The 14,867-nt window shown below is 40.0% G+C and overlaps 1 protein-coding gene across 1 annotated transcript in view; it reads left to right on the top strand.

Moving 5' to 3' along the window:
- The window catches only part of grm5b (glutamate receptor, metabotropic 5b), a 34,431-nt gene extending 22,864 nt beyond the window's left edge, over positions 1 to 11,567 (top strand). The window contains exons 8-17 of the mRNA XM_061681192.1: positions 840 to 964; positions 1,113 to 1,281; positions 1,504 to 1,630; positions 4,547 to 4,664; positions 5,189 to 5,375; positions 5,620 to 5,778; positions 6,887 to 7,012; positions 7,528 to 7,710; positions 8,610 to 8,776; positions 10,030 to 11,567. Of these exons, the coding sequence (XP_061537176.1) occupies positions 840 to 964; positions 1,113 to 1,281; positions 1,504 to 1,630; positions 4,547 to 4,664; positions 5,189 to 5,375; positions 5,620 to 5,778; positions 6,887 to 7,012; positions 7,528 to 7,710; positions 8,610 to 8,776; positions 10,030 to 11,128 (2,460 nt within the window). The 3' untranslated portion in view covers positions 11,129 to 11,567. The remainder of the gene's footprint in view (positions 1 to 839; positions 965 to 1,112; positions 1,282 to 1,503; positions 1,631 to 4,546; positions 4,665 to 5,188; positions 5,376 to 5,619; positions 5,779 to 6,886; positions 7,013 to 7,527; positions 7,711 to 8,609; positions 8,777 to 10,029) is intronic.
- Positions 11,568 to 14,867: the final 3,300 nt, after the last annotated feature.

Genomic DNA, 14,867 nt, shown 5'->3' with positions numbered 1-14,867 from the left:
CAACGGTCTAATAAGAAAGAGAATAATATCTTCCTTGCGCTACCCATTTGACTTCTGTAATGTTGTGTACAAGTGGTTTGTTCCTTCTTCAGGATGTTTCCAATAGTAGCATTGGTTATGGCCAGGGAGATAGCTCTCTGGTTTTCATGTTGGATGCACATCTAACTATTATAAATTTAGTCTTCACAGGCAGAAGTTAAATCTAAAAAATAGCATACATTCAGACATCCAGCACTATATATACCATTTTAACAATCAATGTAATACTGCACACCTGGGCGACAATGTTCCAATAATTTGCTTGCATGATAGTTGGGTGGGTTCGAACAAAAGGTGCCATCATCTAAATTGTGTATCAGATCCAGATGTAAAAGTCTACACAAGATTAGAAAGAACTGGCAAACAAACAGGAACAACAAAAGTTCATCTATACAAGATTAGCAAACAAAAAGTCAAGAACAGAAAACCACTTACAAACAACCAAGCGCGAGGAAGGGAAACTACAAACTACACTAAGCACGATGAAACGTAAGCACAAGTCTATGGCGGTAAGTATTCAATAACGCAACATCTGTACCCTGTTTGTTCCATGCTTAAAAATCCAAGCTTTTAGAGGGCAGTGTATTCAAGCAAATACTGGAAATAGAAATTCCAGCAGTTATTTCCCTGACTACATGTAAATATTGAGATGTAGGAGTGTAGTTATGATTACGATTGCTGTTTTATGCAAAATATATTTAGCCAACATATTCATTTTTGTGTAGATATTTGTAAAATAAGGTTTCTCTTTCTTTAAATCAGCTACTAGGTAAGATGTATTTCTGTTGTTGCTTTTAAAGGGCCTGTGTGACGCCATGAGGCCTATTGATGGCGCTACACTGCTGGACTTCCTAATGAAAACTAACTTTACTGGCGTATCTGGGGAGGGAATCCTCTTTGATAAGAATGGAGACTCGCCTGGCAGGTATTAATTCAAGTGAAATGTCATGAACTTGAGCTTGTTAATTTGCGAAAGAAAGGTACGGTAAATGTGGCTCCACCAAGAAAATATGTAACACTACAGTACGTGTGTTTGATTATGACAATGCAGTCTACATGCTTTTTGTCCTCAGGTATGAAATCATGAATTTTAAGAAGATGGGGAAGGACTACTATGACTACATTAATGTGGGTAGTTGGGACAACCGTGGACTAAAAATAGACGATGACGAAATCTGGTCAAGCAAGGATGTTGTCATCAAGTCAGTTTGCAGTGATCCCTGTGACAAGGGGCAAATTAAGGTAATGTGATTGATCAATAAAGCCTAAGCTAGGTTACAAGGGACAAATCCTTTTTGCAGAGTGAAATGCCACTTGATGGCTTGAGCTATTTAAGAATGAATGCATCATATTTTAACTGCAATTATTTTCATAACAAAGAAATACATATTGATGTATTGTCGGTTGAAATTTATCTGGCATAAAGTCACACAGTAACATTACTGTACTTTGATTCCTTTCTAGGTGATCCGCAAAGGTGAGGTGAGCTGCTGTTGGACGTGTACTCCCTGTAAAGAAAATGAGTTTGTATTTGACGAGTACACTTGCCGAGCTTGCGACCTTGGCTCCTGGCCCACTGATGACCTCACAGGTTAGTCTCTTTGTTTGTGTATCTCTATTTTGTATTTCAGTAATGTTGCAGATGTAACAGATAATGTGTTTCTTATAATTAAAGCAACATTTTATTGCACATGCAGCCTGCCATGACTTCATATTATTGTGTTCGCCACCCTCCACTGCCGCCCTACCAACGGTTCTTTTTAATTTGCTGCCAATGTCATCACCAGTGTTTTAATTATTCTCCATTTAGAGCAGCATTCAATGCAAACATATTTCTACTGCCGTGAAAATGTATTTCTACTCCACTGCTTTCGAAGAGCATGAATATTGCCTTGTTATTCTTTCGGCACCTCATTACGCTGCTTGCCATGCAATGATTAAAACATGAATAGAAAGAATCCTGCTGAAAATTCAAATTGAGCCTCAATGGCAGGGACGGACGGAAGCCTCTTCACTTAGTGGAGCAGGCATATTTCACAGGGAAAAAAAGATAAACACAAAGGATGGTGTCATTAGGGGTTTTGTGCTCCAGCATTGTACTACAGTAGATGCTCACTGGCCACGTGGTTATTGTGCACAAGGGTGTAGAACAGCACTGAATTATACTAATATTTAGGTAACCTTATTTAGCTACATAACAAGAGATGCGTGTGGATCTTAATGCTGTGTTGGGTGAGTGTATGTTATAGGAGTAGTCATTACAGTAGGTGTGTACAAACGTCATCTGTTCATCCGTCAAATATTAGGATTTAGTTCTCTCTCTCCTAATCCCACGGAGGCAGGGAGAGAACATGCAAACTCCACACAGGGAGGCTGCATTTGAACCCGGGACCTCAGAACTGTGAGGCAGATGTGCTAACCAGTCGATCACCGTGCCGCCAACGTTAATGCTATTTTATGTGTGTGGCTCAAGTCTGGAAATGAGTCTCAATTTGCCTGCTGTTAGTTAATGACACTGAAATACTTTGACTTTTTAGTAATTGTTCAGTTTCTGTCTTTCTGCAATACACTAGAATCAGGGGTGTCGAACTTATTTTCGGCGTGGGCCACATCGTAGTTACAGTTTTCCTCAGAGGGCCATGAAAATCATATAACTGTGTCATTACATTATTACATATACACAACTGTCCCTGCATTGATCATTAATATTTACGTTATATACAGCATAGATTTTTTTACACTTGAGACTATGTGAACCCAGGATGCACATGTTTGGAAACAATGAGTCCCATCCCTGGAACAATGAGTCTCAGCAACTTATCATCACGTAGTAAAGATACAGTAATCCTCGGCTATATGACGGTTATTGCTTCAGCCTGCCACGTTAGCAAATTTTTCAGGACAATATATTTTCCCCAAGTCACGATAAACGATAGTATTGTTGTTGGTTATTTTTATACCACTGATATAATGATATTATAGAGCATAATAATTCAAGCAAAAACAATTAACTTTCAATTCTACAAAATATTTAACATTGGCATTGTAATGTAGAACAATAAATAAAATTTCGATACATAAAAATACAAATAAATCAGATTCCGGCTCTGCCGGCGAAAATTGCACTTAAACAAATATTAACCTTTTGGCACATAAGGTATAGAGCCAAAAAACAATAAAGAGGCCCAAAAATGTATGAAAGCCTGCTGAATTTGAATGAATTAAAAATAATAATAATAATAAAACACCATGCATGTGCTCAAAAGCATTTGCACAACAGCGGAGGGCTATAGTCCTACCATCTTGTTCCAGGTCTGCAAGAACCCAGTCTTATTTGGCACGTGCTTAGAATGGAAGTGGGGAGGAGTCTGTCGTAGATGCCAAAACCAACTTAACTGGCTCATCAAAAGTTGGTGGAGCAAGTTCTACTCCCTCCAAGATTCCTGAGCTCTTTCCGTATATGCTATTTTGTCCTTTGGGTGGCTTGTGGCCAGAAGCTTGCGACCACAGATGGGAGTAAACATGACCTCGTCAATAAGAAGACTTTCGTTCCTTACCCAGAGGGCAAAATACAATCATCTCTGACTAAAAAACCATGGCCATAGATTTGGAGGTGCTGATTCTCATCCTGGCAGCATCCCACATTTGTGAAACGCCCTGGCACCATACTGAATGTTCTAGCTTGTGGGGCCACATCTACGAGTAGAAGAGGTGCGATCCTTCGGCCACCAAGTTGGACACTCTCCACACCCTGGCTGTGCTATAAATTCTGTCAAAGATAATTCACAGAACCGGAATTAATGACAGCTTTGGTAGCGTTCAACATTCACCATGAATCAGTTCAAAGTAGTCAGTTGTCATTTGACTTTAAAAGGATCAGTGTTGTGCCTCTTTTTAATGATGGTTTATTGGGCTATGGGCTATTCCTTGCTTGGAGAAAAATGTTAATATTGTAACTTGGACAACTCGAGCTTTTGTCCCTTAGGCTACTAATATGCAAGCATAACATTGATTTAGAGTAGACACAAAACACATTCATTCTCTGATTTAGCTACAATAATGCATTGTACAAGCATTGTGTAACATTTACTACATAAAGTATATTGTATGTGTTTCGTCACTCACACCATTCAAAGCTATTGTTTTTTTATATATGTGAAATGTGTTTTGTAAGCATTTACCTAAATACATATGCAGCTGCTGCTACACTACTGTAAATCTAGACTAGGTGGAAAATTTCAGCAAGCATACAGAATGACCATAATTAGAGCTGTTCCTTTAATTAATGGCTCTGTTGATAATTAAACTCGAGTGACGACAGAGTGATGAAACATAGTGCAAGGAATAAAGACGTTCATAATACAATGGACATTTTGGAAAAAGGGAGGATATTTTTACAATTAATGTCGAAAGAAAATCACATTTAGTGACCACACAACTCAAAAAGGTCGTCTCCTGACATTCGTAATGAACTGTTGCTAAACAAATGCGTTTGCACTTAAACCAGGATGTGATCCAATCCCAGTGGAATACCTACGATGGGGAGACCCCGAACCCATCGCTGCCGTGGTATTTGCTTGCCTTGGGCTCATGGCCACATTCTTTGCCACTGCCGTCTTCATTAGGTAACAAATCTCTCTGTCCATATGTCTTGTACGCTGTTCACATTCTATTAAAAAATTTTACTCCAATCCAGTGATGGGCAACTGTCAGCAGCCCGCGCCCACACTTTGAGTGGCCGCTTGATCAATCCCCTTTGTTGTTGAAAAGTGGATCTTTTATACATGCATTTGAGCATGAAATATATTAAGTTATTGTGATGTACATTGGTTCAATAAAAAAGACACATGCACATATTTTGATCATTATTCTAAATGGCATTTGGTTAGGAAGTGAGCGGTCCGATGTGGGCCCCAGGTAGCACTGATGTCAAATTGTGGCCCCCTTTATCATTTAATTTGCCCATCCCTGATCTAGCCTTTTGTAAAATTAAATGGTAAGAAAACATACAATTACCAATCAAATCAATTAAAAGGTTCTCCACCAACATCTTCTGAATATCTGCGGGGAAAAAAGGGACTATGTTCTGTATGTTTGAATGGTAAAGCATTGCTATTTGTGGAACTGAATGTTTCATCCATCTGTTTAGGTTCAGGGACACTCCTGTGGTGAAATCCTCCAGCAGGGAGCTGTGCTATATAATACTGGCCGGTATCTGCCTGGGGTACCTGTGTACCTTCAGCCTCATCGCCAAACCGCATGTCATCCACTGCTACCTCCAACGCCTTGGAATTGGCCTGTCACCTGCCATGAGTTACTCTGCTTTGGTCACCAAGGTGAGGATTAGAGAAGGTGCTGTGCTCGCCGTGACTATAAAACTACACTTTCTCTCCTTGGTTGCTGTTGGTCTACAGGCACAAATAGGTTTCATATGCTGTAGAGAGTAATATAAAAGGATGTACAGTATATGGCACAGAATGATCTGGAAGTAGCCGGGGAGGAATACATAAAACTGGTCAAGATAGACAAAAAGTGAATGGACATCATATTGAAAAGAACTTAATATTTACATTCTTCTAGACCAACCGCATTGCGCGGATCCTGGCAGGCAGCAAGAAGAAGATTTGTACAAAGAAGCCTTGTTTCATGTCTGCCTGCGCTCAGCTCATCATTGCCTTCCTGCTCATACTACTACAGCTAGGCATCATTGTGGCACTCTTCCTCATGGAGCCACCCCGGGTGAGTGAGCTCTTTCCAGGGTTTTTATTTTGTAACTACAGTAGGTGGGTGGAGTCTTGACACATGCATGGACACACCCAACGATCACAACATAAAGACAATAATTAAATCAAGTTTATTTGTATAACCCTTAATCACAAAAGAGCCTCAAAGTGCTTCACAGTTGACAACAGACTAATTTACAGTATATGTATTAAAATTGATAGAGAATTCATCACATTTCTATACATTTTCTGGGTACTCAAAGATTGACTGAACTTTTAACATCATAACTCTTTTCATTACACTGATACTTGAAGAATATTTGACAAAATGTTGCGGTACGGTGTGCAAGTGATTTGAGCGTCTGGCTCACAGTTCTGAGGACCGGGGTTCAATCCCCGGCCCCTCCTGTGTGGAGTTTGCATGTTCTCCCCGTGCCTGCGTGGGTTTTCTCCGGGCACTCCGGTTTCCTCCCACATCCCAAAAAAATGCATGGTAGGTTAATTGAAGACTCTAAATTGCCCGTAGGTGTGAATGTGAGTGCGAATGGTTGTTTGTTTGTATGTGCCCTGCGATTGGCTGGCAACCAGTTCAGGGTGTACCCCGCCTCCTGCCTGATGATAGCTGGGATAGGCTCCAGCAGTCTCGTGACCCTTGTGAGGATAAGTGGGTCAGAAAATGGATGGATGGATGACAAAATGTTCCACCAACAAATATGTAATTTAATTTTATTTGTATGTATTTACATTCATAAACAGTAGTCTTCTCTTTGGCCCAAGTCATTAAGTTGTAGTACGTACTCTCTAGCAGTTGCAACAATCCTCCTCTGCTGTAGCAACTTGAATTCTATTATTTTCAAGAAGACTTGAAATATGAATACGTGAAGTTTACAATGTACACTCTCCTTCAAAGTATGTTCATCTTTTGATGTCAAATTCAAATGTTTTCAGTGTACAGCATAAATAAAAGAATATATAAAAAAAACGTACTTTTCAACATGAATGTAGATCTACCATGTTTTGTAGTCTCTCTTTCTACAGCAAAGTAATTCATTTTCACAAGAAGCTTGTAAAACCCTTGCCATGTGTTAAGCAAAACAGCGGCCCGCTTTCATCCCTCCACACAGGTGATCTATGACTACCCCAGCATCCGTCAAGTCAATCTCATATGCAACACCACTAACTTGGGTGTGGTTGCCCCTTTGGGATACAATGGCCTGCTCATCCTCAGCTGTACCTTCTACGCCTTCAAGGTAGTAACTGGTCCTTCCTATTCCTACATATTGTTTAAAAAAAAATGTTTTTTTGAGGATTTGACTGCTTATCTATAATTTAGGTTGTAATGTGATTTAGTGGATTAATACATACTACACAACATATCTAATTTAGGACCTACAAATTAACGGTGGAGTCACAGCTAAGCCTTATTTGAAGTATGCCGTGTTTGAATTTTTACTTAGGAGAAAACTTACACAGGCCGACAAAAAGTATGGAAATGCTGTTGGATGTTTAACCACGACCAATAAAGGAAATGTGATTTTACCAAATGCAAATTAAAGTCTGTTTGATTATTTTTGGAAAGAGAGCAAGCACGACAAACTCCAAAAACAACTGAGTGCCATGGGCTGTGCTTGATCACTATCATTCCTAATGCATAATGACAGAATTTGCAATAGTTCATTGTCTTGACTTAATAAATGTCTCTTAAGGCAAAATCAACTGAGCAATAACAAAAAACTATTTGTTCATGCTTGTCTTTCTCCTCAAGACCCGCAACGTTCCTGCTAATTTCAATGAGGCGAAGTACATTGCCTTTACCATGTACACCACCTGCATTATATGGCTGGCCTTCGTTCCCATCTACTTTGGCTCCAATTATAAAATTATCACCATGTGCTTCAGTGTCAGCCTCAGCGCCACAGTGGCCCTTTGCTGCATGTTTGTACCAAAGGTAAGTTTAGGAGCGACTTCTCACAACTTTGCTACCTTTTACCTTTTTGCAGTACAGTATTTATCCACTACTCTCTATTCTTGTCCATTCATCCCAATGGCTACAGTACACAGTATACTTTCCCCCTCATAATGCATAACCTTGTTTAAATATTTGCTCTCCTATTTACTGTGATTGGCCGAGGTACCCCGCCTCTTGCTTAAGGTCAGCTGGGATAGGCTCCAGCTCACCCGCGACCCTGGTGAGCATAAGAGATACAGAAAATGGATTGATGGGTGGATGCTCTCCTATTTACTAATTTTTTGGATTGTAGACAGTAATATTCAAATCAAAATGTCCCTTCCCTCTTATGTTCCTAGAGAAAGCAAAATGAAATTTTAATTATAGTGACTACGAAGCAATGTATATATCTGATACATTTTTAATGGCACCTTTTTGTAAAATGCAGCACAATTTCAGAACAATATTTGAATGTCATCTTGTCAGTGTAATGATACATGATCATGCCCTTATACTTTTAAATGATGGTATTTCTTACTTTGTGAACAATTCAAGGTTTGATAAGTGCTCAACAAACTCCTACTGTACATTAGAGTGGATAATAATAGTGGATAATATTTGTGTTGTGTTAGGGAGTCTTGTGATGTAATTCTATTAATTGTACCTAGATATAGTGAGCATATGATGCATTAAGTAAAAATGATTTTCCTCTCGTGAGGAATTATTGTAAAAAGAAAAGGCAATGAATTAAAAAAAAAATGCAAATACATTTCACATACCTAAACAAGTACAATCTTTGTTTTGATTTTGCATTATAGCATTAAGTGAAATCATCAACTCACAAAGAGGTGTGAAGCTCAAGTAAATCTTAACATGTATTTTATTTTCTGTCATCAAAGGTATACATCATTCTGGCCAAACCGGAGCGAAACGTACGGAGTGCCTTTACCACCAGTACGGTGGTGCGCATGCATGTGGGCGATGGCAAATCATCCTCAGCTGCTAGCCGTTCTTCGAGTCTGGTTAACTTGTGGAAACGCACAGGGTCCACTGCAGAGACTCTCAGGTGTGTGCGTGCGTGCATGGATGCGTGTGCGTGTGTGTGTGTGTGTGTGTTTGTGTTTGAGCCCTCTGAAGGATTGATTTACTGAAGCCCCCTGCTCGATTGTTCTTCTGACCCTAACATGAACTGCAGACAATTGACTAATAGGGACACGGCAAAGACAGAAATGGGAATGAATTGAGTAGTAGAAGGAAATAATGGGGGGGGGAAGTTGGGAAACAAAATCTGAGTGCATTCAGCAAGAGATGAATGGAATGAAGAGAAATGGAAAATGCACAAGATTGAGTGGGGGGAAAAAAGAGAAAAGAAATGACATGTTGGGTGACAGACAGACAGACAATAGCATTTTTGCCAATCTTCAAGCCATCCTCTTGTCATCTAAGGCAATAACCAAAGGCTCAAATACATGAAGTCAATGACTGCGCTGTCTCATGTCAGGTGGTTACATGAGCTCACCCGGCTTGCCAAGCAAGATTTTAATCATGCTGTTATGAGAAATGTCAGCAATGCTTCGATATCTGTTTTTTTTCCAGTCCCTTCTGCAGATCTCCATCTATTTGGGTCCCCTCTCTTTTTTATTTATTTATTTATTTTTAAATAGTTGGTGGTGTAAATCGGTATGGTGGTGTGTCGCTGTGCTGTGATGGTGACTTTGAGATGCTGTCATGTAGACAGCCAGATACTGTATAAAGTCAATAGACGAGAGGGGGTGAAGATTATTTTTCAAAGAAACAGATACCGAGTCGCAACGAGTCACAACAATAGATAGTTTTCTTAAAGTAATATCATACCACAAACATTTATGAGCTTCCATGTTTTTACAGAGCACAACATGTAAAAGTATGTAAACTGTTCGATTAAATAATTTGTTGAAACAGCTTCATGCAAGTTAGGGTAATGGGCAATGCTTTTTGAAAACAACAAACTTTAACACTGGTGTGTGTTATAGTTTCGGACAGCTTTAACCAACATCCCGACGAATTTTGTCACATTGATGGAATGTTTATAAGCAGGTTTTTTTGGGGGGTGTTTTTCTTTGTTTTTAAATGCTTTTACTTAGGTAAAGCACATTGCGTTACCTTGTGTATGAAATGCGTTATATAAATAAATTTGCTTTGCTTTTGATAAATATCACATTACATTTGCTTTATAAATGTTGTGTTGCTTTCGTTGTCTCAGCATGCTGAACTGCCCCCACAATACATATTTTTTTATCTTGTTCCCATTTATAGTCTGAAATCGATCTTGTTTTTCAGCTCGAACGGCAAGTCGGTGTCTTGGGCCCAGACCGAGCGCAACAGTTCGCACGGGAACCACTTGTGGCAACGTCTGTCCTTCCACATCAAGAAGAAAGAGAACAATCAAACTGCAGTCATCAAGCCCTTTTCCAAGACATCTGAGGAGCGTTACTGTAGAGGAGCCGACCTGCCTCCACACATGCCCCTGCCTTCCCTTCCCTCTGTATCTTCCCTGCCTTCTCATAGCGATGCTGGTGCCGACAAGAACCTGTACGACGTATCTGAAGCTGAGGAGAGATACTCCCTCACTTATCGACCACAAACGCCCTCCCCAATCAGCACGGTGAGCCAGAGACTCGGTCCAGGTTTGGAGGAAGAGCCTCAGATGGCAGGTGTCGCCAAGTATCCCAGCAGTACTTGCAGCCAGAGCAGCGGCAGCAGTTATGGTTACGTCAGCAGTAACTCAGGTGTGGCCGGGAGTGACGGCCGCCTGATCATCTTGGAGGGTCGCCCAGTGGCGTGCCAAAGCAACCTGATGGATCAGATCAGCTGCGTGGTGAACCGCTTTACCGCTAACATCAGCCAACTCAACACTATGATGCTATTGTCCTCTCCCACGCACCCCAATGCACACAAACACTCGCCACCACCGCCGCACCCTACTGACCCCTATCTTCTTCCTCGTGAGATTCAACCACCTCCCGTCCTCACCACCTACGCTGACGTCCAACCCCATCCCCATCCCCATCCCCTCGCCGAGTCAAGCTTGGGGCGCCGGGGCGGCTGTCCCGTTCACCCAGTCCCTCTTCTGCATTCGCCCTACCCTCTTCCACCTCCTCACCCCCAGTCCTCTCCTTCCATTTCCCCCATGCGAGGTGGCTTGGTCACCTGCCTCATGGACTCCCCACTGAGGAGGGTGGAATTGGAGGAGGAGCTCATTGCTTTGACTCCCCCGTCACCCTTCCGGGACTCTCTGGCATCTAGCAGTAGCTCGGCTGTGTCTGAGATAGATCTGTGTCTCCCCCCGGTACCTTCCCATCCGCCCCCGTCCCCTCCTTCGCCCAGGTACAATAGACTCAATCTCAGAAACTACAGCCAGAGTTCCTCTTCACTGTGAGGTAGACATGACGCAAGGGGAAGAGGAGCAAGTCAAGAAAAGCGGATGGATCGACTGAAATCCATTCATCCCCGCGAGGGTGTGAAAGTTTTGTGTTTACATGTGTGCAGTGAGATCATATTTTCATATTGATGTTCCCGTACATCAGAATTGGAAATGTGGTTTGAAAATGTGTATTAGGATTAGATTGTGGCCTTAAGGTAACATGGCTGTCAGCTAATTAGAGATAGCAATTGTGCACTCGAGGTGCGTGTGGATGTATGTATACCTCCATGAGTGTGTTTTACTTGTCTTAAGGAGAAATGGGCAAAGGGAAATGTTTGTGGACCAACTAAAAGTTCCTAAAGGGCAAATAAACTGTACAGTTGATCTGCTGTACCGCAGTCAAACACGCACAGTCTGTGTGTGGAGACTCACGCAACAAGCAAAACTGTAAATATTTCGCAAGTTATGGATCGCAGAAGTTCATTGTGTTAACACACAGCTGCAGTATGTCGTTTTGCACATTAGCGTCTTTGTATTACATAAACCATTATTCTGTTTCACTTGATTCTTGAAAACTTTTTTTTTTTTTAACCTGAAAGCAGGGAAGGTGAATCAACAAGAACTTGTTAGACGTCTACTCTTGTTGCTAATTGACTAAAATCTTACCTCACCACTTAATAACAACGTTACGCTTGACGTCAGTCTTATAGACTCTTATCTATATGTTTTATGGAAATTCTGTATAATATAGAGAGTTTCCATAAAACAAGATAGCAGGACACCAGTATCACTCTCCTTCATAATATTTGACTGAATTCATTAGGTTCTCTTCCAGTTCTTTGTTGAATAAGTTCACCTCATAAGCGTCTGTCAGTCTGTGGCACGGGTGCAAAATTATTCCAAAGTCTCAGTGGCAGACAAGCCTTGATAAAGCCTCCTCTCTGCTGCATGCATGTTAGCAGAAAGAACTTTAGGCCAATTACATTATGTGGGGGGGGGGGGGGGGGGGGGGGGGGGGGGGGGAATCTAAGAATTCTCAGTTTGACATTTTGGGTCATGGAAAATTACTTAAAGAAAAGTGTTAAATTAAGTACTTAATACCAATATTACATGGACTTCTATGTAGAGTAAAAAAAAACAAAGACTGTTAAGCAATAGCGTGATTAATAATCATTCATTCATGATAACATTTAGTTGAGTTTAGTTCAACAATTATTTTTTTTCTATTTTAAATCGTTGTTTGTTTGTGCACTGAACTAAATTGATAAGGTTATTCACCCAGCAAGGTGAGCTTGTGTTCTAACTGTTTCCAACATCATGCTACACATGAAAGAACTGCACTTGTAAAGACAATGTCAAATTTAACATTTACAATGACTGCACATCAACAAAGAAAAATAATTCAGTTAATAGTATGACTCAAGAAACTGTGCTTACCACTCTGAACTTGTCATTGAACATTCCAATTCAGATTTTATTTATTTAATATGATTAATGTGCCAAAGGGTTTGGGGCGGGGCTACCTTATTCGCTTTGATAGTAAATATGTGGTTTCATTCATGGTATTTTGATATGTTAAATTCCATCATTCCGTTGTTTTCATTGTAAAAGCAATAGCATCCAGAGCGTCGGAGTAGGTTTTCTAATCATTTTAAAGAAATATTTCTGTATTCTCTTGTGGACAATTTGCCAAGGAGCAAGCATTGCCAAACTCCCTTGTGTTTACTGAAAATCTGCACATGGTGAGACAATGAGTTGTGTATTTCGAATCTAACGTGTGAGATAGAGAGGTAATTTTATGGCATTTTATTGTCTCTACTTGGATGGCATTCTTTCAAGACAGAATTGCTGGAATCAGAATCATCTTTATTTTTGTTTATGAAGATTATTTGAAAATGAAGCAAAGAAAACTCATGACAGTTTATTTCAGTTTGTGCGTCATCATCATCGTTATAAATATCATTATCGTTAGTAACATGTCTGTACATGCATCTTGCATTATCATCATAGCAACAGACCATGACCGAACAATTAGCCAGTGCTGTTGTGGGGGTGTGATTCGGGAGGAGCCGGTTTATAGGCTAGACGCTGAGTGTGTTCATTACAGAGAGGGAACTTTGCACTCATTTCAGCCCTTGAGCTGTTTGTTATCAGCCTCTCGTGTGGAACTATGTGCGGCCTCAGCTGGCAAAGACAGAATCAATGTTTCCTTTCGTACAGCTACTCCGTGATGGGACATAGGCCTATATTAAAAAAAAATAATAAATCACCTGACTGATCAGAAAGAAAATTAATGAAGGGATGATAATTTTGGAAGGAAATCAAATTTCCCTTGATTAAAGTCAATTTCCCGGCATACGATCCTCTGATGATATGCTACCAGAAACCTGTAGCACGATTTATCTTTGTAACTGCACTCCAAAGAATTGGATTGATAATCCTTGTGCATACTTTGCAATCCAAAAGCACTCATCTGCTCATCAGAGAAAAACAATCTCTAGGTTATGTAAAATTCACACTGTTTGCTTTTAGCCCAACGCATTGATGATGAGGAGGCTGTTTTTGCTACAATACTGTTTAAAAAGCACACAAGGCAGATTCTAACCTAAAGTAATGATGTTTCCTCCTGTGTTATAATTGGCCAAGTGTAACCGTGTTCAGTTGTTGGTTATCTGGAGGTTATTTAAGTCAGTTTAATTCTATGGGTGTTTACTATACAACCCAGTTATTTAACCCTCGCGCATATAAATTCTTACCAGTGGTGCGTGCTGGGAGATGAAGGCTCTTTCATCCCACTGACATATATGCTGCATTTGAGACTGCTATGATGTTGCAAATATTGTAGCCACTTCAACCTCAAAACAAACAAATAAACTGACGCACAGCAACACAGGGGAGGGACAAAATATGCATGAGACATTATTGCTAAACAATACGCCAATATCAAATAATATTGATCAATACTGTCGCTGTCTGGCATTATTGTATTCTGTATGTAGTTGCACACTCAATAATGAAACTTACTGATATGCGAATTTAACGGCTGAACCTCCATGATCTGCCTAAATCAAAATCTAAATTTGGACAGCCAATCAAAACTTGTTTTATGTCATATTTTTAATAATTTGCTCTTCTATAGATCGCTACTGTTTTCATTTTATTTTGACAGAGTAAAGAGTCACAAAACTGTCAAGATGGGGCTAATTGTGTTTGTTTTCATAAATCAAGTGATGACTGTGAAGTAACTGCCATTTGTGCAGTTTTTATAAAAATGTTTTATTTTGCTCCTGTAAAACAGCCAAATTAGCTTTTCAATGGACTGAGGTCCATTAATGGTTTATCAGAGAAAACAAAACATTTACGCCCACTTGTGTAATTTGGTATGCTTAATATGAAAGAAGACATTTCCCTCCTTCAGATGTATCGTACTTTTTTTTTCCATTTTCGCATTTCAGTATTAAGATATGATATTGCAAGTTATTCTGCAAATACGAACCCAACTTCCCCGTTCTAGTGTTTGCTTTACTCTGCAGTTCTGACGACAAGCAAAAAATTCGAAGGCAGCCGAGACCTTTTAAAAAAATACATTTGTTGATGATATATCTACTTACCAAACTGGTTAAATGGAGATATGTTGTACAACAAATATAGTTCATGCAGTATATTATTTTAGTGTTGTATGACCGCATTGAAGTTTGGGTATATCCAGATTTAACCCGGAAGATTTTTCTTACCAATGTGCTTTTCCAGCTTT

Source organism: Phycodurus eques, chromosome 7 (assembly GCF_024500275.1).
Source record: "Phycodurus eques isolate BA_2022a chromosome 7, UOR_Pequ_1.1, whole genome shotgun sequence".
Classification (NCBI taxonomy): Eukaryota; Metazoa; Chordata; class Actinopteri; order Syngnathiformes; family Syngnathidae; genus Phycodurus; species Phycodurus eques.
Note: the sequence above shows the minus strand (reverse complement) of the source record. Positions and strands in the feature narration are given on the sequence as shown.